General features: G+C 52.8%; 1 protein-coding gene across 5 annotated transcripts in view; it reads right to left on the bottom strand.

Annotated features, from left to right (window-relative positions):
- SSBP3 (single stranded DNA binding protein 3) overlaps window positions 1–27,038 on the bottom strand; it is a 166,371-nt gene that overhangs the window by 34,581 nt on the left and 104,752 nt on the right. For all 5 annotated transcript variants that reach the window (XM_070367977.1, XM_070367979.1, XM_070367978.1 and 2 more), the window contains one exon: window positions 14,653–14,742. In XM_070367977.1, coding sequence (XP_070224078.1) covers window positions 14,653–14,742 — 90 coding nt within the window. The remainder of the gene's footprint in view (window positions 1–14,652; window positions 14,743–27,038) is intronic.

The raw sequence follows: 27,038 nt of genomic DNA, 5'->3' as shown, positions 1-27,038 counted from the left end.
ATGCAGCTCATCACAGGAAAAGTTATTTCTTCATTTCAACCCACGGGAACGAACTTGGCAGTGGCTTTGGACAGTTGCCGTCCTCTCCTGGTTCTATCTGTCCCCTCTGGGGAAGAGACGTCTTCATGTGTGTGGACATGGGCAGAAAAGGTCAGAGGTGGAGCTGAAATTACCAACTTGAGGGGACAGAGGGGCTGAGCTGGGCCATACTCAATCATGAAGCCATGACCAGGTGGGGGCTCGGCCCTGGGAGCTCAGTCAGGGGGCTGTTGGCCGCCTAGGAGACGAGCCCACAGCAATCATGATCCTCCATGGGCACAAGGCAAAGCAGGGGGCAAGTGGTGGCGGCCCGTCTTCCTGACATGGTGGGGAAATCATCAGTGAAAGGCAGACAGTACACGGTGTGTCCCCCTCGGGTCACCTCTGCATAACGTCAGGAATCTGCACAGCCACCGGGGTCCGCTCAGTGCAAGGTCAGTGACAGACACACTGATTCCAGCTGAGCAAAGGCCCGGCTCCCCTCCCCTCTCCTCCTCCCTGGGCCTCTCGGAGGAGCCAGGACAGCGCCAGGCAGGTGGCGAGGGTGAGAGGTCCACACGCTTGTGAATCTGGCTTCCTGAGACAGGCCGCCAGACACCTGCAGGAGGCGTTCAGAACATGTACTCCAGAGGTCCCACGGAGACAGAGACGCAGAATCAGCAGGAGACGGTTTTCAAAACAAAGGGAGGAAGCACAGTAAATGAAAGTACAGGCAGCAGCGTGGCATCCAAGACCTAACACAGAGCCCCCCGCCCCTGCCCCGTGCTGCTCCCGTCTGCCCCAGCCCTGAGCACGGACAGGAAAGCTGAGCCCCAGGGATGTGCTCCCAGGTCCAGGCTTGGCGCCCTGCACCACACCTGGAGTGGAGGCTGGAGGTCAGCTGCCACTTGAGGACACCAAGAGCACGTCCACGACACTGAGCTGCCAGAAAAGTCAGCAAGCTATGGCTCGGGGCCAAGGCTGGCCTATCATCTGCTTTTGTAAATAAAGTTTTATCAGAATACAGCTATGTTCATTTCTGTACCGTTTGAATCTGCTTTCATGTTACATCTGAACATATCTGAGCAGTCAGGACAGAGACCAGATGGTCCACAAAGCCTGAAATATTTATTATCTGGCCCGTCACAGAAAAACTTTGCTGATCCTTGAGCTTAGTAATGGTTTTCAAGACTTAAGAGGGAAAAAACTGGATTTTTAAACTCAGCACTACAATTTTTAGGAAAAAAAAAAATTATTTGGTTATGCAGGGTCTTACTTAGTTGTGGCATGTGGGATCTAGTTCCTTGACCAGGGATTGAACCTGGGACCCCTGGATTGGGAACATGCAGTCTTAGCCACTGGATCACCAGGGAAATCCCAAATTGGAGTCTTTTTAAATTCTCAAGAAAAAGCAAAACAGTACTAGTATCTATCAATACCTTCTAACTTAAACCTCACATCTCTCTAGTAAGATAAATGAAGCAAAAATCAACCCCATTTTACAAAGGATAAAAATGAAGTCCAGCGACGTTACAGTATTATTTACCAGAGCCAGGATTTATCCCACTGAGGACAAGAGATCGTGCCCAGACCTGGGTCAGCAAACCTGAGTTCTGGTTCCCCCACCAACATGCCATGTGACCAATCTCTGAGCCCCAGGTTTCTGGGCCATTGGTCTTAAACAAAATGATCTTTCACTATTACAATACAATACAATAAACAGCCTTCATGTCCAGCTGGTTGGTTCCAGAGTATCTCCTTGCTAACGATCTTCCCTATGTTCATTCTTGCCGCAATGCTGGGGAACACACTTCTCCCTGGCTTGCCAGCACAAAACATTCTGAAGACTTGATTCCAACCCTGAGTTCTTTCAGGAGGTTTGTGCTGTTTGACCTTCTCCAGTGCAGTAAATTCTGAGTAGTTCTCTAGGGTCATTTCAGGAAAGGGCTCTAACCTCAAATGCTGTGGTGGAGTGGTGGAGGGGCTAGTAGAGGCAACTCTGCCTCCAGCCATTGCTGCTAAACACCTGAGGCCTCGCTGCTAAAGATTCTTTGCATGTGCTGTGTCCACAGAACTGAGCACTCTTTCCAGGGACTCGGGAAAAAGCATTAATACACAGAACTTAGGGCAAAACCTATGTTCACCCTGGCAGTGCACCCAGCCAGTGGGTCCCAGCAGCTTGGGCAAAGTGTGTGCTAAGCATTGGAGACACAAAAATAAGCAGGAACTGTGGCCTTCCCCCAAAAGTGTTCCTGGTGGTGCGGAGAGACCAAGGCACAACTGGGACCCTAACAGCTTTCAAACAGAGGCAGGCACCAGGTGCACTAGGGAATGAGGGGCAGCGATCGCAGAGCAATCACACTGAGTAGGCAGGAGGTGGAAGGCTAGCCTGGAGTTCCCTGGCAGAGCAGAAATGGAAGAGGCTTCTGGCCTGAGGTGGGCACCTGGCGGGGGCAGGAGAGGGCCTGGTGCTGGAGGGTCTCATGCACAAGACGGCGACCCTGGGGCTGGAAGTGGGGCTAAGGAGTGGGGTCATTAACCCTTGGGAGCTCGTGCAAGGGGGTAGCAACCAGACCTGTCTTGGGAAGCACACATCTGTTCCATTCCTTTCCAAAGATGCTTCTATATCCTCCTTCAAGTCAGAAGTAAAGACCTATGGCCCCTGGAAAACAGTGAGTTCACAGCTGTCTGGGGTGCTAATTCCCATCTCCTGCTGACTACACATGGAGTGTGTGCCTGCTCCCCCACTAAGCCACTCTCTAGCCCTGAGCAGCCAGCTCGCATCAATGTTGGTGAAGGTTTCCAAGACCCAGTCCCAGCCATGTAGGTTTCCAGAGAGCATGCAGGCATCCAGAGAGCACACCCTCTTCTCCCCAGTGTCTACTGGGTAGAGACTGGTTCTCTGGTAAGTGGGAGAGGCGGAGACACACCCAGGATCCAGAACCATGCCAATCCCGCAGAACACAGGGAGGACGCCCACCTTGCCTAGAGAACCAAACCTCCCCACCCCCATCCCCAAAGACTGCCTTTTGCTCTGAAAACAGACAGGGCTGCAAAGACGCATCCCGCTCCTGCCTGCCAGCCTCCACACCACCTCTCGCCAACGCTCAGGCTCTGCTGTTAATCACGGCAGCACAGTGAAGGCGAGGTGCATATTAATAAGGCACTGCCTGGTCCACCCAGAGAATTCTTGCTCTACTTTAAGCTCTCTGGGCACATGCATGCACACAGCCTTCTTGCCCTACCCCTTTATACCCCGACAGACGATCCAAAAAGTACAGATTCATCATAATGACCAGGACAGGGAGACACAAGGCTGTGGGAGCTATAAATCCAGATGCCAGAATTCAACCCCAGCTGTCCACTGGGCAGAAGAGGGAACAGCAGAGTTAGCTAAGGTTTCCCCATTAGCTTTGTGGTTTCCTGGATAACTGGGTGGCTTCTTCTGCCTCTGTCTCCCTGAGCTTAGGGAATGAACCAGGTTCTTGTCTTCCTTCCTAGAAGAGGCAATAGGATGGGGTGAGGGAAAAGCCAGAAACCAGGGGAAAGATGGGCTTAAAGAGGCTGGCCCATGGTCACACAGACAGTGGGCTGGCACATCTCAGTGGCCACATGAGGGGCAGCTGTGTGGTGGGTGCTGCTGGAAGGGCCCCAGATTCATGGGCCAGGGGTCTGGTCTGCAGTCCCCTTCAGAACTCCCTAACTTTGCCTGAAAAGAGGGCTGCCACCTTCCCAAAGAGAGTCACAGATCCTGAGACTCCAGTACTCTGTCCGGGGCTGTGGACCAGCCTCATCACAGGGTGGCTGCCCATACACAGAGCTGTGCTCAGATCCTCCAGCCTTGTGGGATACTTCAGGAAGCCCCTCTTTCCTGACTAAGCCTTCCTATTACCCCGCTCCTAGGGAGCTGACTCCTTGCCCATTAACATGTAACCTGTCTGAATGTGACAAGTGGCTCTCACCAACCCCACCTGAAGTGGGGAACTCTTCAGCCAACTCCACACAAGACATCTGGCCCTTGAAGTGCTCTATTACTTACTTCTTCTGCCCCTGATGCCCCCAGAGGACAAGGTTCTTCAAAGTACCACTATATCTCCCATGTCCACGCCTTCTAATGTTGTATTTTTATGATGAGCGGACTGAGGTGCAGAATGGTAAAAGCACTGCCCCAGAACAGACTGCAAGTCTCCAAAATCTTAGACCCTTTCCATAAACACAGTTAAGTCTCGTGGAGTCGGACACTATAATTAATCTGAGAAAGAGGCACTTAATCAGATCCACATTTTGGGTGTATCTTTTTTGACCTGGAGGCAAGGACAGGACAAGACTCTGTCAAAGTCTTCTTGAATAAAAGTGACCTGAAACTGAAGAGTCTTCAAGAAGGGGAGGGGAGAATTCTGCAGTGTGTAGAAGAGGCCATGCAGACAAGCTGGAGGGGCAGGGCTGGGTCTGAGAGCACAAGCTCTGGCCCTTGTCCCAAAGATCAACAGCTGGTCCATCAACAGGGCTAGACCACAAAGAGCTCTGAGTGTCTTGTATTGTATTGTATCTAACGAAGGGATACCACTGGCAAGACGACGACTTGATGGAGTGAATGAGCCCCTCCAGTGACCTGCAGGGAGCCCAGGCTGGAGTCTACCTCGTGGACCAGGAACACCTGGAGCCAGACTGCCTACCTTCCAGCCCTGGGAGCCCAGCAGGGCCAGGCAGAGAGGTGTCCCTCCCGGATGTGCACTGAAGGATCAGATGGCCGGACGCCAGCCCCTGGGAAGGAGCCCTTGTACGGACACCTCCACCGCCTTTCATTCTGAACACATTCCCACACTCAGAGCTGGTGAAGCGGGTGGAGCTGTTCCTATTTTACAGGTGGAGAAACAGAAACTCCAATGATAGCCGGGTGAGTCACTAGTGACAGAACTCTGGAGTACAGTCAGCCCTCCGTACCCACGGAGGCACAACTCGTGGGTAGGGAGGCAGACTGCACTCGGCCATTTTATATAAGGGACTTGAACATCATCGGCAGATCCTGGTGTCCAAGGGGTCCTGGAACCAACCCCGGTGGACACCGAGGGACAACTGTATGGGTGAAGACCCAGACCCCTGGGCGGGAGAGCAGATGCTAACTCACAACAGCGAACTCACCTTGATGAGCCTGGCAGGAATTGGGCATACAACCTGCTCCCCTGCCAGCTCCTGTCAGCGGACAAGAGAACAAGGAGTCACCATGCCAGGGCCCAAGGGGGTAGCCAGGTGGGCAGGATTAAGTGAGGTAACACATTAAAGACCCAAATAAGACTCAGTACTTAGCAGGTGCCATAAACCCCAGTCTAACTAAAGGGTTAAATCCTAAAAAGGCAATCCACCTCGAGAATACCCTGAATCTCTTTCACACATCACTGCCACCACAGCTGTGCTAAGCCCCTGAGATAAACTTCTGGAAAAAGGAGAAAATTCCTGGAGGCCCTTGCTCTTGGTTGAGCTGGAAGACCTACCTCCACCCTGGCCTCTAGCTTAAAGAACAGCCCAGAATACTCCTGCTTGTGTCCATAACACAGGACCCGGAGTGCTTACCTAAGCCAGGTGCCTGGCAGGGCTTCACAGGCATTATTTCATGGTGTCCCCACCACCATCCCAAGAGGCAGGGGGTATATTCACCCCTAACTGTCAGGTGAAGCCGCTGAGGTTCAGACAGTTGAATGGACTTTCCCAAGGCAAGCGATATGCCAGCCCAGGCTCTATGACCCAGGGCCACCAGGAAGCACGTTTAGAGAGGGTGTGGGAGGGATGGGACATGCTGGGGGCAGGTGAGCTAAAGCCTCCAGGGGCCCAGCCACTGGGCCTTCTGACCATTGCTCATCCTGGATCCTGGACGGGTCATATTTCCAAGGCAGTAATCAACCATCACTGAACAAGAGTATGTGTGTGCGTGTGTGTGTGTGCATGCTAAAGTCGCTTCAATCGGGTCCAACTCCTCGCAATCCCATGGACTGTAGCCCCCCAGGCTCCCCTGTCCATGGGATTCTCCAGGCAAGAATACTGGAGGAGGTTGTCATGGCCTCCTCCAGGGGATCTTCCCGACCCAGGGATTGAACCTGTATCATACGTGTATATGTATAGTCAATCCTCAACAGAGCTCCACAAAGGAGGCATTACAATTTGCCTAGAGAATCTGGACAACCTCCCCAGAACATGTCACCAGGAGCAGCAGGGGGCTGTCCTGCTCCTGCTCACAGCCACTGCATGCTGTGCCAATCCTCTTTGGAGGCCTCTGCCACAGCTGGGTGCCCTCTGCTCCCCTTCCCCCACACTGTGCCCAGAGCTGAAGTGGCATCTCCCAGGTCAGGGAGAACCCTGGGGAGACCAGCACCCAGCACACAGCCAACACCTCATGGAGGCTGCAGCCTCCCCACTCATGCTCTTAACAAGTCTAACCCTGCCCTTTTGGTCTTAGAAAGAGATGGGGCTTTCTGGAACCCAGGGGTGGGCCTGGGCCTGGGATGTCATTGATTCCAAGGCCTTCATTTGAAGGAAGGAGCTTGTCAGGGAAAGGTCAGCTGGAGGGTTAATCTAGGCAGAAACCGAACATGAACTCACAGCCCGCACTGTGTTGTCTCCTGCTGTGTTCCCCAGCTCTCAGAACCTCAGCAAGATGCTAGAAAGCCCTGTGACCACCTAGTCTGCCCCCAGAGCCCCAGGCCCAGCCCAGACTCCTCAAAGGGCAGCTTCTTTTCAGGGCAACATGCTCTTACTCAGGGGGTCTACCTCAACCCACATGATGCCAAGGCATGTTATTACAGGATTCCACTGGAATTCCCTTCCTCAAACCTCTTCTGCTACTAGGCTGTGGAATGTGACCTTTTTTTTTCTTTAAAGGAAAAAAAGCTCAGCATGATCTGTAGAGAACAGGGCATGAGCGGAGGAGGGTCTAGCCTGCCCCTGGGCCACGAGAGGTGAGGACATCATCTGGGGGACAGATGTGGCCCTAGTGCTGTGAGAACACTCATGGCAGAGCAGCTCTCCAGCACAGGGGGAGAACTCAGTTTTAAGAGAAACCCGGGTCCGAAGAGAAAAAGGATAAACCAGCCCAAGGTCTTAATAAACCAGAGGTGAGAATGCGCTAACACCTATCCTTGAGCATCAGATCCATAAAAGTCAGAGATTCAAGGAGTTGGTTCAGAGCTCAAGAGAAGGTCCGGGGGAGGCAGTCATGGCCACTGGGGTCTCCTGGGATGGGAGGAACAGTAGCTGAACACAGCCTGGCCTCCTCCACCCTAGGGTCCTTCCGGAGCCACTCCCCTGCCTCTCCCTGCAGAGGCATTGAAGCCAGGAGGGTTCGGGGCGGCTGGGGCACGCAGCAGGACTGGCTGCAGCCCAAGGGCTCTGGGGTGTGGGGCCGGCTCCACGACAGGGGGCGGTCGAGGCCTGTGGAGCTGCCGGGTGCTTTGTTACCGAGCAAACCACCCAGGCACTGACTACTGATGCATAGCTAACAGGGCAGCAGACACTGATTTATGTTCAACTTTCCATTTCATCAGAGAGAGTTTACGGTGTGACCGTGTGGAGTTCACATTTGCGGGGAGGGGGGCAGCTCGAGTGTGCAAACGCACACACATGCCCACGGGTGCATACAGGCACACGTGATGGTCACGGCCGCAACTTTTTTTTTTTTCCTGTTTAGAAGAGAAGGTGATAGGGGCAGTGCTGCCTGACGTATCAGGAGTAACCTCCTGTCCACTGTTGCTAGGAGCCCCGGGTCGGTCATCTGCCCCGGGCAGACATTAGGCACCAGGCTGGCTGCCGGGCAGGGTGGGAGAGCAGCCCGACCTTTGAGAAGGTGGTACTGGCCTGAAAAGAAGGCTTCCCCCACCACTTCTCCTGTCCTAGCCTTTCTGCATGGGCCAGGTGAATGTGAGGGGAGCCTGCGTGGGGGTTCACAGCAGGGAAGGGAGGAACAGGCCAGTCCATAGCGCTTTAGAGTGCCCTCTTGGGCACCCCTCACCGGACTGATGAGCAAAGGCCCAGACAGGGGAGGATGGCCCCCCAAGGACACATGGCAGTTTGGAAGTAGGGCTGGACTCAAACCGGGTGTCCAACTCCCAGGGCAGGGCTCTTCAGGCTTAAAGGGCACCCCTGGCTTCATTTCAGTAACCAAGAGATGCTGCTGGTGTTGGAGCCAAGGCTTGGAACAGGTGGGAGCTGGGGGTGGGAACATGACCGAGGGCCCAGCATTTGGGGCGCCCCGCCTCCTCTCTAATCCTTCTCAGCAGGGGTGACCCTGCCTTCTGTCAGTCTGGAGGCAGACAGCAGGGCAAGGGATGGGGAGGAGGGGTGCTTCTGTCCCCTGGAGGGCCTGGCACTCCCAGCCCTGACGCAGCACCTCTGTCCTCCCGCACCGACCTCCTCTGCTCACCAGGGAGCAGACAGGGGCAAGGGGCTGGGGCTGGAAAGCAGGCCCAGGGAGGGGAGGAATCCGCCAGCAGACAGAGGGCTCATCAAGAAGCTCTGAATCCCCCTCGCCCCGTCCAGAGCCTCTCTTCCCTGAGCAACACTGTGGCCAATCTGAGCCTCAGTTTCCTCATCCAGAAGTGGGAACACGGTCAGCCCTCAGGCCTACCTAACAGGCAAACACAAGCACAAAGGGAGAACCTTCTCTAACCTGGAGAACGTTCTACCAGCAGCCATGAGAAGGGTTCACCCAGTTTCACTTTAGGGCCTGCGAGCACAGCTGGAGAGGCCAGGAAGGGCCAGTCTGGACAGCCGTGGGACCACGTGCGGGGGCCCTCCCTTGTGGACGGGAGGCTCCCACAGGGCAGGAGGCATGGGAGACTCAGCGAAAAGTTGGCCCTCGGCCCTCACCCGCCTCCTCCTGCTCTCCTCCCCAACCCCCCAGCTCCAACACCCAGCGAGGGGCCACCCAGTCGAGAGGGGGCACCAGCCACAGCATTTAGTCACCACTCCAGCTCAGGCCTAGCCACCTCCTGAGATGACCACAGCCTGGGCTCCAACCCCACCTGGCCACCCGCTCCAGGCCACTGGGGCTTTTCCTCGGACCACCTCACTCCCCCTCTTAGGAACCTTCCATGTCTCCCCTTTGTCTTTAAGTTCGTGTGTCCATCCAGACCTCCTGCCATCCCAACCTTGCCCTTTCACATCACGCGCAGGCACACTGGCCCCTCCATGTAATCAGTCCTGCCTCCTGCACCAGCCAGGCCGTGTGAGCCCACTGAGGGCAGGGTCCGTGCCCTCTTTGGTTTGCACTGCTCATGGCTGAGTGACTGGGAGGTCGCTGTGCCCTGAGGGACCACGTCTGGTCGATGAGTTAACAGTTGATCAACGAGCCCAGGCCAGGGCTCATGTGGTCCTAGCCTCAGTTTCACCAGCTGTCTAATGGGGATCCGGGCCCCCAGCCATCAAGTCTTCCTCCCTAGCAGTGGGCTTTGAAAACCTTAAAAACAAGGTGGTTTAATTTTCCCCCAAGTCTGCCCTAGTCCCAGACTCGCCAGAGTGGCCCTTCCTGTGGCAGCCGCTTTCCAGCAGGAGACTCGGCTCTCTCTGTGCTGCCTGCTCCCCGCTGGAAAGGAAGCCTGAAAACTAGGGAACCGCTCGAGATGCTGCCACCGGCATGTTCTCATCTGCTGGATGCTGATCTTCCCAGGAAACATACCATCCCACCCCAAGGCTCACAGTCTCCCAGGCTCTCTGCTGGGTATCTAGTCTCTACTTGGTTACAGCCAATGTCAAGGAACTCACTACCTCACTGTAAAATCAGCAGGTGGTAGCAATGCCTTCCCTGCAGAGACGTCAAGTGGCCTCCCTCTTCTTTTCTAAGGAGGATCTGAGACCTACAGGCTGACCTCACAGAGGCGGGGCTGAGTATATTCTACATGGCAGAGCTTCAGGTACTTCAAGTCAGAGCCCTCCAGAGGCTGTGTATTTACCAGAGAAACCCCAGCTGCCCCCATGGCAGATAAGCAGAGACGTGTATCTGATACTCTCGAGAGGAAAGGACCAAGGCTCTGTGTGCCTCTCTCCCTCTTATTTCTGGATCATGTCTCTGGTTCCTGGGCTATAGGCATCAAGTGCTGCTTCTCCCCTCTCCTCCTCTAACTGATGGGGGAGGTTCTCCAGAACAGACCTTAACCTCCTTCCAAGGTGGTTGGGCTCGGCCGGAACAAATGAGGCCTCACTGGAACAGAGGACATCTCAGTCCCTACATGTCCCCTCATCGTGGTGGGAAGTATCTGGGGATGTTCAGAGCAGGTCAGGCTGAGACTTTGGTAAAGGGTCCGCCAGGGCTGTCTTCTTCAGAGAAGGCACGGTTTTTAGGCCTGTGGCCTCTGCTGGCATTTGAATGGAGACATTGGCTATTTCTGAGAGAAGATGGCTAGAGTTTCTCTTACTCCCTTTTCTCTTGTTCTCTATTCTTGCTTCTAGATAATCAGATTTGTATCCACATTAGGACCCTGACTGCTATGGAAGAACTTGAGGATCAGGAACCAGGAAGCTGAGTTCAGGCTCTGATTACAGCCCTCAGTTGTTAACTCTGGGCAGGGCATTCACCTTTCTGAGTCTCACTTTCCCAACCAGCCACGCCTCCTCTGCAGAAACACTGTGATTAAAATGAAAGTAAGCTGCATGGCCAAAAACACTACATAACTGAAAACAATTATTGGAATTTAAAACAAAACAAGAACAAAAACAGTCTGTACCCAATGCTCCCTTCTCCATGACCCCTCTGCCCTCCTGCAATTCCCCAGCTCTGGACCTAGAAACCCTCATTGGACAGTGCCTCCCTTCAAACCACCTTAGGGCCAAGGAGCTGGGGACCCACCCAAACCAGTGGGCCTGGCCAAAGCCAAGCTGAGTTTGCCAGATGTGCAGCCCAACTGACTTAAGCTGCGTGGAGGGGGAAAAAAAAAAAGCCACTGCTTGATTATGTAAAATCCATCTGGATTCAAAGCAGAAAATTCAGTAAGAAGGGCCCTCAGAGACCATCTGTCCACCCCCTGCTTCATCTACTGCTGAGGAAACTGCAGTCCAGAGACGGAAAGCAACTTGGCCGAGGTCACTCAGCAAGCACATGGACAAGCAGGGGCGAGCACAGGTGTCCTAAGACTCCAGTCTTTGGTGTCCTCCGCACTCCATACCACCATCCCTGGACCACCCCCTGGTCTGGTCAGATTGCTGCATCTATAGCTGGGGGCTGGATGGGCTCCACTCCTGGAAATAAGAGTGACACAAACTCACTTTAAACATTTCCCGGGTCCTCAGTGCATGCGAGGTGCTGGGATGCCAAGACAAAGGAGGTCTTTTTTTATAAGGAACACACTGATTGAGAATATCCTTGCTAAGTTCTCCCATGACTTGGAGAACCCCACAATATTCCCCAGTAGTGGAACAGTAAGGTATGGTCAGGTCAGGTCTCAAACATCTCCCGGTCAGCCCTCAGCTTGGTAACAAACACATCTCATGCCCAGGACCATAGGAACTGTCCATCTCAGAAACCCCAACATGGAGTAAGGGAGAGCAAACAGATGGGACCTCATGTGATGATGGCTAAACCTTCTGATCCCAAGAGTGGCTTCGCAGCCTAGCAGTCAAAGGCCCAAGGAAGAAAGTTCCTTATGTTGCTTCCTAAGGGGCCAGGGGTAGGGGTGGAAAGCTGGTCTCTTCCACCCACCCTGGAGGCCCCAACTAAACTGAGTACCAACTAGGGTTGGAATTCTGACCAAAAAATGGGGCTGGCCACCTTGGGACAGAGTTTGACCAAAGATGATCAGCCAGACTAGGCTGGCTCCTCGGTGGAAAGACCCTCCTGCCGCTGAGCTGTCTGCCAGCTGTGGTCAAGTAGGGGAAGAAGTTTAATTGTTGGCAGCAGATAAAACCTTCAATACCATCTCTACTTCCCTTCTAATATCAGAGTGACCGCCTCCAAGATGAGCGAGGGGCAGGGCCAGCAATCAATAGCTAATACTCCTGCTGTGAGTTGGCCTGTTCTGGAAATGAGCAGTCACTACCTGCTTAAGAGAGATACCTTTTCCCCACAGCAGTGACTCAGCCCGAGTGGTTCAGCATCCTGACCAGGAAGGACTTCATCAGCCTTCAACTGACTGATGGAGAAAGGATGCCCCTTCGGGTGAGGGTGGGGGCGGGGGTGTAGCCAAAGTCAGCCAAGAAGCAGAGAGGTTGGGGCACACAGCCCCCTGCTCAACAATCCAGCAAGCTCTTGATGGTTCACCCCGATTAAGGATCAGAGAAGACCTCAAGTCAAGGATAAGGGGTAGGGGGTCCATAGCTACCTCTGTTGGATGGTACCTGGCAGTGGCTAAATAAGGACGGGAGTAGGTCTGGGCTTTCTGACCACACACCCCTGAAACATCACAGGGGAGGGCATAAGAAATACATATGTCTGGAGTTAGGCCTTAACCATGGGCCACTGTATCAAAGCAGGAAGCTGGGAGCTGCCCACATATCAGACAGACTTCTCCTTGCCCCAGACTCAGGCCAAAACAGAAGTCAGCGGCCTATTTAAAAAAATCCAGCCGGCTGTTGTCCCCTTCTTCTTGCCACTGTGGCCTATACTGGGCACCCGGATGCCAGCAAGCAACCTCAACAGGGATGCACACAGATGGAGCGTGTATCTGGGTGGTCTCTGTCTACCAGACGGGAAAGCCACTTCTGCACTGTAGGAAGGGCAGCCACGGTATCTCTGGGGAGGACATGAGCCTGGGAGAGAAGTTCCAACTGGAGAGAACACCAGGGGAAAGACCATTGCCTGGCTGCAGAAAACCGTCCTCAGCGGCTGGGAAGGTGGCTGCCCCTTGGCATGGACGACCCCGTCAGGCAGTGGTCCTTCAAGCTCCTGTCTTTCTTGGGTCCACGGATTTCCAAGGTTTTGAACATCTCACTCTTTCTCGTAAGTCTGGCCCCTCTTCCCAGCGCCTGTGGCCTTGTGCCAAGCCTCACCCCAGGCAGTGCTTGGTCTGGTCTAACCTGGAGCCTATACACCCACTTCCATTCCTGAGACAAGGCCCCAGTTTGGACCATATGCTAGGAACACAGACAAGACACATGTGTGGCCATCCAATACCCTAAGCTTCCATCCCCAAATCCCTATCACTTTGCTCACTGCCACCTTGGTGGGCAACCTGCAGTTTTCTGTTGAAGAACAGCCAAATTTCACTGATTTCCCTTCTTGGCTGGTAAGCAGCATGTCCTAACCCTCCTCTCCTGAGAGCGAACATCAACTATAACGTGAAACATTGCAAAGCAGACATGTCTTCTAGGTCATCTCCCACCCAGGGAGAAAAACCCCTTAATACCCCAAGAGGCACCTGCCCCATTTTTGCTCAGATTCCTCCAGTGCCAGGGAGCTTCCTGTGACCGCTGTCCCACTGCTGGAAGCATGCGGTGTGAAATTCTGGCTGTCACCAAGCCACAGTCTCTTCAGACTGTGTCTCCCTGGCCCCAGTTTTGAATTCTTGGGCTTCACAGAAAAATATCCACCTTCTTTTCTATATAACAGCTCTTTCTAGATTCTTAATCTGGAAGAGCTAACCTTTCAAAGGCTGGCATCACTGACTCAATGAACATGAGTTTGAGCGAACTCCAGGAGACAGGGAAGGACGGGGAAGCCTGGTGAGCTGCGGTCCCTGGGGTCACAAAGAGTTGGACAGGACATGGTGACTAAACAACAACCAACCTTTCAAAAGGTGTGCATACCTCAGGCAGATTCTCAAACCCGACTGAGGAGAGGTTTGAAAGCATGTCAACCCCAAGAGCTCCATCATAAAAGTTCCTTCCAGCCCCCACAGGTCAATCCCTCTCCAATGGCCTGTTCCAGTCTCAATATGGTTTCAATCAAATGAGTCCCCAGAGGGGATAACAGAGATGCAAGAGGTGGTGCAGAGGGTGTGGCGAGTGTACTCACCCAGCAAATCAGAAAGCTGTCTCCCCACACCCCACACCCCACACCCGAGAGCCCAACAAGGTGTCTTTTGGAGAAGACCCGGCTCTCAACCCACGAGCGTGGCTCCTGCCTTTGGCGGGCAGAGCATGGGCACAGATGCTTGTGGGACGCCTTCTGTGATCACACTCGGAAAAAATCAAGCGGTTAACCAGAGGGAAAGGATTCCCAGACCTGCCAGGATGGTGGGTTTTTTTGGTTTTTTAGATTACGCCTAAGGTTTGTAGTTTGGACAGGCAAAGTAAACAGTGACAATGACAGCACCAACAAAACAGAAACAAAGAACAGTTTACTTGTTTTGTTAAAAAAAAAAAAAGCCTTTTGTTAAAAGACAGCCCTGCACCGGCCTTGGAAGCAGCCCCACTGCCTCCCAACCAGGGGCGGGCTGTGTCGTGAGCGCGAAGCTGGCGTGAAGAAAACAAACTCCGGCAGAAGTGACAGCACGCGCCGGAGGTGTCTGCTCTCCAGCTTTCTCTGCTCCCCTCCTTGGTTTTTGGAAGAGGTGGCGAGAGGGATGGGAAGGGAAGGGTTTGAACCAGCATGAAGCAACTGTATTTAGACCATGGCAAACTGAGCTGCTACTGACTTCTCTCTCTCTCCCTCCCTCCCGCCTGCCTGGGGCCTGGCCTGGAGGGAAAGGAGCACAGGGCCGAGGGCCTAGCACGTACCTGAAAGAAACCCGGAGGGATGGGGCCTCCCGGCATGCCATCGTTGGGGGGAATGTTGCCAAGCACGGGGCTCGGGGCGGCTGCTGCACTCTGCGGAGACAAGAGGGTGGAAAGTAAGAGGCTGCACCCATGTAGACAGACGGGAGTTCTCACTCCCAGCCCCCTCCACCCTCTCCACCCATGTCCTCCAAAGACCCCCCCCCTCATCCACACAAAACACCAGCACCTTCCCAGAACTGTCACTTAGTGGGTAAGAGATGAGCTCTCTGAGCCTATGCTTCCTCATCACTAAACCCCACAGACAGAGAAGCCTCGTGGCTACAGTCCATGGGGTTGCAGAATCGGACGTGACTGAGCAACTAAACCACGACCACCACCACCACCACCAGAACGGGAGGGCAATGCCCACCCCTGGCGTGCACACACCCTTCCAAGCAGCAGTAGCCGTTAGTGAGCCCCGCCTCCCCACTCAGTTGCTTTAGTTCTGAAAAAGCCTCCGTAGGGCAGGCGAGGTGCCTCATGAATGGGGGTGCCCTCGCCAAGACGCTGGCATGCTGTACAGAGCAGAAGATCAATGAACGCCCACGGCTTAGTGAATCTACAGACAGACCAGCTGGGAAAGGCCCGGGAAATGCGAGAGGCGGGCAGGCATGTCGCTGGCCCCGTCAGGGTCCTGGGGGCCACAGAGGAGATGGGCTGCACTGTCATTACTTTTTCTTTCAAATGCTGCTCTTCCGGCATTTACCTGGTACATCTGCCTCAACAAATGCGTCCCAGGGGTGAACAGACGTTGCTCTCCCCAGCCTGGCCTCCTTCCAGACAATCTGTGTCCCACCTGTTCACATGGCCGGCATGTCTGTGCCTGGCCCCGTGCTCACATGGGCGGGTGAAGCTGAGAGAGAAGCCCCCGGGCCTGACCGCCCACCTGGGCCGGTGCTCTGCTCCCCACCACACTCTACACCTCGCAGGGCTGCTCCCACAGGAAGCCCAGACCCAACCTCGAAGGTCCCCAGACCCCACCAGGACTGAGCTTCTGAGACATAATCGCCAACTGTCCTCCTGGGGGTTCTGATGGGTCCTCTGGGACGACACTGAGCCCCTCAGGGTCAAGAAACAGAATGCTCTTCTGTTACGATTACAGCCTGATGTCACCACTTCTAAGTCACTTCTCCTGCCCTTTCCTCAGCCACAAAACAGGACCCAGAACTCCTAACTCCCAGGGAAGGGAATGAGGGACTGTATGAATCCCCCAAACACACCACATGCAGCAAGAAAACAGACAGCCCTGGGAACCAGTACATTGGGGTTCAAACACTGTTTGCCTGGACTAGCGAGGGGCGGCCATGGCAAACCACTCAGCTTTCTGCACTAGGTTCCGGTCGCGGTGGGCCTAGCTGCTCCTAAGCGTTGGGGAGGATTAAGCAATGGGATGGGCTGTGTTTTGTAACCCAGGGAAGCTGGTAATCTGGAAGTAAGGAGGACTCGGGAGGCCCACAGTGGCTGTTTCAACAGACCTCAGGTAAAAGGGAATAGCGTGGGATGGGGCTGGCTTCTCTGGCCCAACATTCCAAAATGATTCGGTGTAAAGAGAGTCTGCCAACTATCCTGCAATGTGTTAAAAAAACCCCAAAATACCAGGTTCTCCCCTTCCTACCTCCTTAGGTTGGAGGAGAAGCCAGCCCTGGTTGAGCCCCCCGCCCCGGTATCATCTAGGATGAGGGCTGCCTGAGGGAATACGCCTGGTTATCCATCAGCTGCACTCTTTGTTTGCGGTTGGTTGTTCTGCGAAAATGCAACTTTTCATGATTTACAGCCAACAATTACTCTGCAGCAGCAGCAGAAAAAAAAAAATTTTTTTTTAATTTTAAATGGAGTGAGGTAAACACCCTCCTATGCTGTCTTCAAGTTCTTCCACAGACTGGTTTTACACTTAACTCTTTAATAGTTCAGCAACTTATTTTGGTAAAGAACATAGATTTTACTCCTCAAATGGTCTACCAGCTTGATACAAGTTTTCCACTCATTTGAAATCAGGGACAAAAATTCTTACAAAGGCATTGGACGGTTTCTGAGCTTTTAAAAAATTCTGTCCTAATTCTGTCCATTCTAATGATCAGAGTTTTACAATTTTATTATCTTCAATTCTTTCGTGGAAGTTTTCTTATTTATTTTTATCTGCTTATCCTACCAAACTTCTATCGTTTATATAAGTCATCTTCCTACCAAAATAAAAGAATTCTTATATAATTTGGAGGGAAACTGATACCTTTCCAAAACAGAGGTACCCTCTTAGGAGGTGATCTTTCTCAAATTACTCATATTTTCGTTCAAGTCCACCAGTCAAGCAAGGAGGGTGGGTCAATGATGCTGATCAGAAAGGCGGGCAAGGGCAGGTGATACATTTGGGAAAACCAAAACCCTCTCTTGCCCTGATTAAATGTTTTATTCAACAAATGTGACACTGACTCGTTGTCAGGGTGAAGATGGAAACGGTGGCGCTCCTGACGACAGTGTGAGAAAGACTGAGTCGATGGCCCAGGCCCAGGCAGGGTGGATGGCAGGGGCTGTCTGGCCTGATGCTCAGAACAAGCCAGGTACTTTCACACCGTCTCTCCCTGAACCCCCAGGTGGCTTTCCAAGGCAGACACAAGCACCCTTACATTACAGATGAGAAAACAAGTGTCTGTGTGGAGAGCAGACTGAAGGTGGCCTTTTCCTACTTATCCTCAGAGAGTCCACATCTACTCTTCCTCAGCCGTCAGCTCAGAAACAACACGTGGCTTTTAAAGAAAGATCTGGAAAGCTTCAGCAACTTGGTTCTTTAAATTAGCATTATTCATTTAATATAAAACACTTTCTTATTATAGGACACAGCAGAGTAAAAAGAAAATTAGTCACTGTTTTTTGTTAAATAATATCATAAGCACTTCTCCTCCTCTCATTAAATGGTCAAAGAACACATGGTTTTTTAATAAGACTAATATTATTCAAGTAATTTAATTAACAGGGCATTACATCAGTGTTTGCTAACTTAGTAGCTACAAAATGGTATCTCTTTGATTTCTTTGGTATTTTAACTTAATCTTTTGGATCACTAACCTTTTAAAATGGTTTACACTGGCCATTTAGTAAAACAAATGACAAATCATTCATGTCGTTTGCTATTCAGGTATTTGATGTCTTTCCTTAGTAATATACATGAGCTCTTTATACCTTAAGGATATAACATATAGATATCTTATCATTTAAAAAAAAAAAAACACAACAACTTTTAAATGAAAACTTGAACCAGGTGCATGACTTGCAAGGCTCCCCTGACACCAAAATCTCTTTTTCCTACAAGATCAGGAATCCACGGTCCTTTGAATGTTAGGGATGGAAAATCCACAGTTCTAGCAGGGGGATGGTATAATTCTTTGACATCTGGGTGGAAATGGACATTTGCTACCCTCCAGTGAAAGGAAGGCATGTCAGTAGTGGCTCAGGTGTCAGGAAGCTGGAGTGATAACTTATCCTTTATAGGCTCTTTCAGCTGCAAAATTAAGTAGCTCTGCAGTGTTTAACTCTGTGTCTTAAAGTATGACAGTTACTGCCATTCTTTGATTTTGAGGCAAACAGAAACTTGTACAAAACTTTCAAAAGGGCAGAAAAGGACAAAAAATAAAATGAAAGCAGCAACCAGTGTCACAGGGAGACCAGAGGGTTAAGAAATCATTCTTACACATGAAACCCAATCCAAGGGACCTCACCCCACATCTATTGATGTGAGGCTGCCCTCACCCCTACACCTCAACAGCACCTTTACCCATCCCTAAGACCCAGCACCATGAGAGGCATACAGCAGGCGTTCAGTAAACAATTACAACTTTGATTGTTCAAAGACCTGCTCAAATCTGGCCATCTGGAGCCAGGCCTTTCCGGACTGCTAGGAATCGGCCTCTCCCTGTGGTTTCCAACTTGGAGTTAGAACTCCATTAAAGCACTCAGCAAAGTGTCTCATGTGAGTTTTCTCTAAAAACACAAAACCAAAACCAAAACCCTCTGACATTCACAGAGGCCTACAGCACGTTGGGGCTATAGCAGGTGCCCAGGAACTCTTCCACCGGGGTGGAGGAGGAAGGAGTCAGGAGCCAGAGACCTCCCGCATGGGCTTGGGGAAGTCCCTGCCTGCCCTGGGCCTCTGCTGCGCCAAGTGTCAAATGATGGAGTTAAGAGAAGATGACTTCTGGAGCTCTCCTTCCAAAGTACTCTCCCAACCCAGTCCATACACCTAGCAGGAGCAGGGATTAGAAACAGCAGCTCCTAAATTTTAGGAAGGCAGACTCTAAATTTTAACTTTTCCCATTCATTACAGAACTCTTAGGACTTCCAGGGCAGTGGTGGTGCAGTGGTTAAGCATCCGCCTGCCAATGCTGGGAACACGGGTTTCATCCCTGGTCTGGGAAGATACCACAAGCCACAGGGCAACGAAGCCTGTACCACAAGTATCAAAGTCCAAGCTCTAGAGCCTGTGCTCCTCAACAAGAGAAGCCATCACAATGAGAAGCAACTAGAGAGCAGCCTCCAGTCGCTGCAACTAGAGAAAGCCTGTGCACGACGACGAAGACCCACCTAAGACTAAGTAAGTATTTAAAAACAAAGAATCAGATCAAAAAAAGAACCCTTAAGAGGTCAAAACTTCAGCACCACCTACAAACCTATTGATTATCAAAGCCTGGAGATAACAGCCAGCTCATGACATCTGGGCTCTCCCCTGCACCAACCACAACCCCAACAGCCCCCCTTCAGCAACCTTTATCCATATACGCGTACATGCACACATGGACTAAAAAAGGCAGACTCAAATTGGGCATGCAGTTTGGCAACTCACGCTTTTTTTTTTTTTTTAAACTAACTAAAAATTCTTTTCCAAATAGAAAACAGGCCTTGCACTGAGTGGTGTGGCCCACTGCAGCCAGCTGCCTCCTCCAAGCCTCCGGGATCTAGTCCACTTGGAAAGCCTGAGGTGCCTTCAGACATCTGCCTGAAGCTGTAAAAGTTCCCCTCCCTGCAAAGTATTTTATTTTTGTTCACAGCCAGGGAGCCTTCCAAGGAGGGCTCATTCTACAACGTTCACCCTCAAGAGTAGGGTCTCTTTATGACCCCAGAATGGCTACACAGCCACCGGGGCTTAGGGGTTCACTGCAGCCCCTCAGCTCTGTTCATGTGTTCCAGATGCCACTCCACCAAACTCCGCTGTCAACAGTGAGGAGAGACCTGGACACTACCCCTGTCCCAGAGTAAGCACATTCTACCCCCACTCTTACCCCTGGTAGAGATGCAGGGTTCAAACCTGCAGCCTTGGGATCTGAGCCACAGCGAGGAGCCTTGAAAGCCGTGCGAGGGAACCTGGGCTTGCCACTCAAGGCAACAGGGAAGAGATCTCAGCAGAAGAGCAAGTAGCTCAGGACAGTTGAGAATCCTATCTGACACCTCTTAGCCCGTGCCAGACATCCCAGTGCATGCCTGACAAGCTCACCCAACAGCACCAGAGTACCCAAGGCTCCACAAATGAACAGACTTGGCAAGTTCTGGATGTGGGCCCTTTCCTCAATCCATAGCAAGGAGTCCCATGCGACTCAAGGAACAGGGTCAGTCAAGAGGGACCAGGAGACAAGCTCCCAGGAGCCTCCTACTTCACATCTTGTATATCCTGTGGTAGGTGACATTCATGCTTCCTTCAAGAAGCAGAGCCTGGTGAGGGCGGAGTGGGGGTATGTGTTCCCTACAAGACAGGACCTTCCAGCCTTACCCTGAGACCCCCAGTTAGCCTCACCCACAAACTAGCATGGAATCCCCCACCCATTTTTTACTCTCTTAAAAAAAAATTATTCTGTGCACAGGAAGCTCCTGGAAAACAGAATAAAAACACGCTCAGAGTGAACGGCGGGACTCCTGCCAGGTCAGCCAACCCCTCCTGACTGATTTACAAGGCTGCAAAATGGAACTTTGTTCTGCAAATCCCCTCCTTCCTCACCCCACCCCAATACCCAGGCGTGTAGCAGCACGGGGCCCACATGTGAAACCACCAAGTACAGCCTTCCTCGACTGAAACTCAACGCAGGCCACGTGGCCAAGCACCCAGGACACAGGGGTGCGTGGTGTATGGCGGTGTGCCCACAGCTCGGCAGCAGAGGACGCTTGGGGGGCTGGGGAGGGGGAGACAGGGGCGCTCCAGCTCTGAGAAATGAAGGCCTGTGAGAGAAGTTCATATTCCAGGGAGGGAGGGATGTTTACACAGGTGTCATCAGGTCAGAGGGTTCAGCATTCTGTGCAAAATATGGAATTCACAATTCAAAATACAACATTCTCTGCAAAATATAGGAGTGACCTGGGACCCTCTGGGCCAAGCTTCCTCAGTTCAGTTCAGTTGCTCAGTCATGTCCAACTCTTTGCGACCCCATGGATTGCAGCATGCCGGGCTTCCCTGTCCATTGAGTCGGTGATGCCATCCAACCATCTCATCCTCTGTCGTCCCCTTCTCCTCCCGCCTTCAATCTTTCCCAGCATCAGGGTCTTTTCCAATGAGTCAGCTCTTCCCATCAGGTGGCCAAAGTATTGGAGTTTCAGCTTCAGCTTCAGTCCTTCCAATGAATATTCAGGACTGATTTCCTTTAGGATGGACTGGTTGGATCTCCTTGCAGTCCAAGGGACTCTCAAGCGTCTTCTCCAACACCACAGTTCAAAAGCATCAATTTTTTGGCACTCAGCTTTCTTTATACTCCAACTCTCACATCCATACATGACCACTGGAAAAACCATAGCCTTGCCTAGATGGCTTAGGTTTGTTGGCAATGTAATGTCGCTGCTTTTCTCCCCCAAGTTTCCTAGAGGGAATTTTAGCAGCATCAATAGACTGAAGATATAGCTAAGGGAATGGAGAGAATCTCATCACCCAAACAGAAAGGCCAAGACAGAGAAGCGGGGTGGCTAAAGTGGAAGGCACAGGAAGAGGCCTCTCGGTTTTATGTGCAGACCACAGAAGAGAATCCATTTGGAGAACAGAGGTTCTAATTCTGCAGCTTGGAAAAACACACAGAGCTGTTGCTACGTGAAGAGACAGAACTGGCTGGCGTTAAAAATAGGTCTGGAAGACACAGGGGAGTGAGCAACACAGGATCCCTGCCTCCAAACGGCCAGGGGGCCATCACGCGCAGGGAGGAAAGGACGTGCTCGCTCGTCGCTGCTGAGGGATGGCCCTGGGTCCAGGGGCAGATGCTCTGAGCCGCCAAAAGCTTCTCCAGATCCGAGCATCAGAGTGGAGAGCCTCTGGGAGCGGTGGGCCACGTCACCTCAGGGTGGCTCAGGGGGACAGGGTGCGAGCGCACTCAGGATCAGAGGCTGTGGGTTTCGTCTCTGCTTGGCCACAACAGAGCCACGGGGACTGCCTCAGCCTCCCCTCTGAAAAGGGGGAGCTATGTCATCCAGCACCACCTGGCATTTCCTGGGGATTATTAGGAGACAGAAGAGACCCAGATGGAGGGTCCTGGGATCAGGGTTCCAGGTCCGGCTATAAACCACCTGCTGTATGACTCGGGTGAGCTTCTTGCCCCCCAGGCCTCTGCTCAATTCCAAGTGAGGTGGCTGAGATCCTGCTGCTACAGTGAACCAAGTGGGCATCACACCGAGCTCTCGGCCACACAAATTGAGAAAGGGTGACAAAAGCCCCAGCTCACACGGCCAGGCCGTCAGACCCAGGAGAGGGCTGTCTTGACACCAGAGCTTCTTCCCGAACATCCCCACCTCATTTCTATCTCCTGAAAAGTGAGATGGATGCAGGAATGCAGAGAGAGCAGGCAGAGAGTAGCAAATGCCTTTTTATCCTGATCCCAAACCCCTGGGGAAGGGGATACGATTTACTTCTCAACATCCCTGTGAAGGTGTCACTGATGTTTACCGGTAAGAAATCAGGCCCAGAGAAGTGCATTATCCTGTGTTCTAACTTCAGTCTCTCTGTCCCTCCACCTCTGATTTCGGTCCAAGAAACCTAAATAACGCACCCCTCTCCATCCTGCCACCAGTCCCTACAAAAGAGAGTTCTGGGTGCTTTTTGTTGCTTATGAAAACAAACAACAGCTCATAGTAACATAAGGTAAGCACAAGGCATTCTCTACATCTGAGATCATCCACATGTTTTTCTCTTCCCAGAGTAGACTGGCCTTCTAACTGCTCCTTCCGGCAAGTATTTCACTGAGTTGGTCTCCACTTAGGGTGCGTGCATGCTTGTGTGTGCCTGTGTGTGGGAATGTAAGATCTCACTAAAGAGTCTGTTGGATCTAACTGGTAAATTATCCTGGGAAGAGAAGGAGAAACAAGGCAGGCGAGGAGCTTAAAAAGGTTAGGAGCACTTTTGACACGGCCATGTGTTCAGCAAATGCTGGCTCCTAGGCCACCAGGGATGCTGTGCTGTGCCCGCTGGGGTGGGAGACGACAGAGGCTCGGCTCTGCCCGTGAGGTCCAGGGGATGAAATGAAGTCTCCACAGGAGAACTGAGGGATGCAGGAAGGTGCTCTGGGCGGGCGCCGTGAGGTGGGGATTAGAGGGATCAGGGAGGCTTTATGGAAGAGGTGGCACTCAAGCCAGGGCCTTAAAGGACAGCGAGCCTCGGAGATGCAGGAGGTGATAGGGAGGTGAGAGATTACTGCTGTCATCTTAGCCCTCCCCTGGAACCAGGCCTTCTGACAGCTTCTCCTTCACAGCATAAATCCCGTCAGGCCTCTGCCCTCCCCAGCCACTCCATCTCGCTGACGGGGTGGGCATGGGGCTTACCCACGTCCCCTCCCCCAGAAGGGGGAGGAGGCTGCCCACTCAGCTCACCAGCTAACCTAGGTGCAGCTCAACCAGCTTCTCTCCCCATCCTCCTGGATGACTGGGCAGGGACTATAGATGAGAAAACAGGGGCTCAGGGACTTGTCCAAGGTCATTCAGCTCAGAACAGGCAGAACTGGAAGTCAAGCCCAGACCTTCTGGCTGTGTACTGGCTTCTCCGGTCAAAGCTTTGAAACTGACGTTTAAAGATGCTGCTGGAGAGTAAAGAGGTCCGGGCTCTATGCCCAGTCCCTCTGTTCCCCAGCAGCTGGGGTACAAGGGCACCTCACTTTACCTTCCTCAGCCCTTCATCATCGTCTATTATGGGGAGGCCTCTACCCTCAACAGGGGTATGGGGAACCCAAATATGACTCCTCAGATAAGGGACTCAAACTGCTGAGCCAGCAACACAGCACCAGGTGGAAGACGCACGCGTTTGCTTTCTATGATTCTGTGAACACAGGGCAGGCCAGGGCGTGGGAAGGGTGGGGGCCAGCAGAAGAAACATCCCTGGTGGGGCAGAACCCAGTCTTCCGAGGAGCGGCCTCTCTCATTTTTAAAAAACAATCAAAGAAAGGCACCCCACTCAAATCATTTTCAAGAAGAGGAGGAACTGGCTGTGCTGAGACGGTCATGGCCACCATCCTACCAGGCCCTGCCCATCCAACCCAGGAAGCACTCGCTTCTTCTGGGAACTGGATCAAAGGGCATCATCTGGGTAAGAGGTGGAGCCCCATGTAATTAATACCTGGTTATACTGTAAATGCCAGGCAGGGTGCCCTTCCCCATGTGCAAACATCTCCCCAGCTGAGCTGCACAGCAGAGGGCACGGGTCCTAGGCATGTACACGTGAGACAAGGGAGATTAAAGGCGAGAGGTCCCCCCTGCAAATGAACAGTGTGGAGTGGATCAACAACATGCTGTTTGTACAACGCTGATTTTCTTCTTAAAGAGAGATGAGCTTCAGACCCTGGTTTATACCATTAGCAAAACACACACACACACACACACACACACACACACACACACACCCCACTGTCTTAAAGGAGCCTCTTACAACCGCAAACATGTCATAGTAGGCCAGTGACAGTTCCTTAACAAGAACACTGGCAGTTGCTTCTGCAAAGTGGAAAATTCCCTGGCATGGGCCTGCACACATGCTCAGTTCCAATGACAACTTAATCCTGCCAGGACTGAGGTGTGCACAGAACAAAAACCCACCCGCTTTAGAAACTTCCGTTTTTTTAAGTTTAAGAGAAATCATTAAAGGGATGGCCCCCAGAACACCTTTCAAGAAAGGGGGAACACACTTTGCTCACCAGCACCAGATTCAAGGGGTACAGAGTCACCTTCCCTCAGCTCACCCCCGTCATGACAGGATGAGGTGCACAGCCTGAAAATCTCATCCGGGTCCCCTGACATCCAAGCGGGGAAGTTTACACTAGGCTGGGGAGGGGGTGCAAACGAAGGAGCCGGGAATGCAGGCGCATGGGCTGCACGAACAGATGCCGCCTAAGCCTTTAAAGCGCGTATTAATTGCGCTCATTTAGCTAACAGTCTCTGTTTCGTCCCCCACCCTGGTCGACCAGAGTCCTTGGGTACCGCTGGAGAGATGCAAGCTGTTGGCCTTACTGTTATTTTGTCAGCCATTAAACGATTCATCGGAGTCATTAATTGATTTATTACTGCTGCCTGCTCAGAGGGTTTAGCAAATAAGGAATGATGTAGGTCACAACGCAAAGGAAATTGAACCAAACAACGCCATGAGCAGCCGGGCACTTAGAATCCACTGCTGTCCACTCGGACAGCCCTCCATGCCCAGCTGTCAGACGGGGGGCTGCACTGCTGGCTCTCCTACCTGAAGCCCAGGTGTCAGCCTGCCTCCAGCACACGTGTCGTGCTGCCCAAGATACAGACAGAAGGTGGAGAAGCTTGTCTTGAGGGCTCCTGGGCATCTGCCAGGTGAGGTCACCAGTGGCTGGGCCCACGGCTGGGCCCTCCAGGACACAGGGAAGAGGCATGACATGAGGCAGAGGGTTCCGGCTAGGGGAGATGGCACGCTCTGGCCACACCTCCCCCTCTGCCTGTGCTGCCCACAGGAATGACAGGACAGCAACAGATGACAAGACAGGTGCCTCCTAATGCTGGCCCTTTCTTACTTATCTCTGATCCCCTCAAAAAGCCCCAGGGCGGCGGGTGGCATTAGCATCTCTACATTACAGAAAACTGAAGCTCAGAGAGCTGATCTGCCCACAGTTCCACAGGCGGGGAAGCAGCACCCTGGGACCTGAACCCAGGTCTACCTGACTTCCCAGTCCACATTCCTTCCCCTTGACCAAATTCTTTAGGTAACACAAAGGGGCGCTGCAGCTCAGCCTCAGTGACAACCTCCAAAAAACGAACTAGGTGACGAGAACAGGACGATCCCCTCCCTGCCTGGGTGCCTCATTTACAAAACAGCAGGGTCCAGGGTGGGCGGAATTCAGTCCCTTCTGCCCCCACCCAGTGCCCTGACCCCCTGAGATGATGCTGCCTACTAGGGATCCTTCCTCTTGGGAAGACCCCAGTTGCTGGGGGCGAGCCCTCCCTGAGGCCTCCCCTGCTGCCCCATCTGTCCTTCAAGCCTAAATGCAGCAGGTGCAGGAAGCCTTCCCAGAACTAGGTCAGGCACCCAGTAGGTGCACAACAAAAGCCTACTGCGCTGGATGGGACTGCAGAAAAGTTCCCAGGCCTCACCCTGCTCCCGGGCCCTGGGGCGCTGAGCAGACTCGGTGGGACTGCAGAAAAGTTCCCAGGCCTCACCCTGCTCCCAGGCCCTGGGGCGCTGAGCAGACTCGGTGGGACTGTAGAAGTTCCCAGGTCTCACCCTGCTCCCAGGCCCTGGGGTGCTGAGCAGACTCGGTGGGACTGTAGAAAAGTTCCCAGGCCTCACCCTGCTCCAGGGCCCTGGGGCGCTGAGCAGACTTGGAGCGGTGTTGACATGAGGGGACTAGGGCAGTCATTTTACAGAGACATTAACACCCTCGGCAAGAGGATTCACGAGGTCACAGATTCTGGGCAAGTCTGTGTGCGCACATGTCTGTCTGTGTCTCTGAGGCAGGAACGGTAACAGCTCTGGTACCCAGGGTCCCTACGGAACCCAACCCAGCCAGTCTGGTTGACTCAAATTCTGTGATCACAGCAATCAGCCCCTCAAAGACACACCACACCCCTCGCTGCCTGGCACCATTCTAGAACAGGGCCCACCCTGCGGGCATGCAGGAGGCCCTCTCAGGGTGGCAGGCTCTTCAGTTTGCTCCAAGAGTGATGCGGAGGGGCTGAAGATGTAGGTCAGGCATGGACTAAGACCCAGGCTGCTTCAGTCCTTGACACAGCCCAGTCCGCAAGCTCGTTCCACAGCCTGTTGAGGTCTTGCCAGAGCCACTGCAGGACAAGGCAGGGCTGCCCTTTGGAGGTCATCACAGGGAGGCCACAGATGCTTGCTGGGGGTCTGCCAGGCACACAAGCAGGGCTTTCTTGTTAGCATCCTGCCACAATGG

This window comes from Bos mutus, chromosome 3 (assembly GCF_027580195.1).
Source record: "Bos mutus isolate GX-2022 chromosome 3, NWIPB_WYAK_1.1, whole genome shotgun sequence".
Classification (NCBI taxonomy): Eukaryota; Metazoa; Chordata; class Mammalia; order Artiodactyla; family Bovidae; genus Bos; species Bos mutus.
The sequence above is the reverse complement of the archived record's forward strand: the minus strand, read 5'-3'. Positions and strand labels throughout refer to the sequence as shown.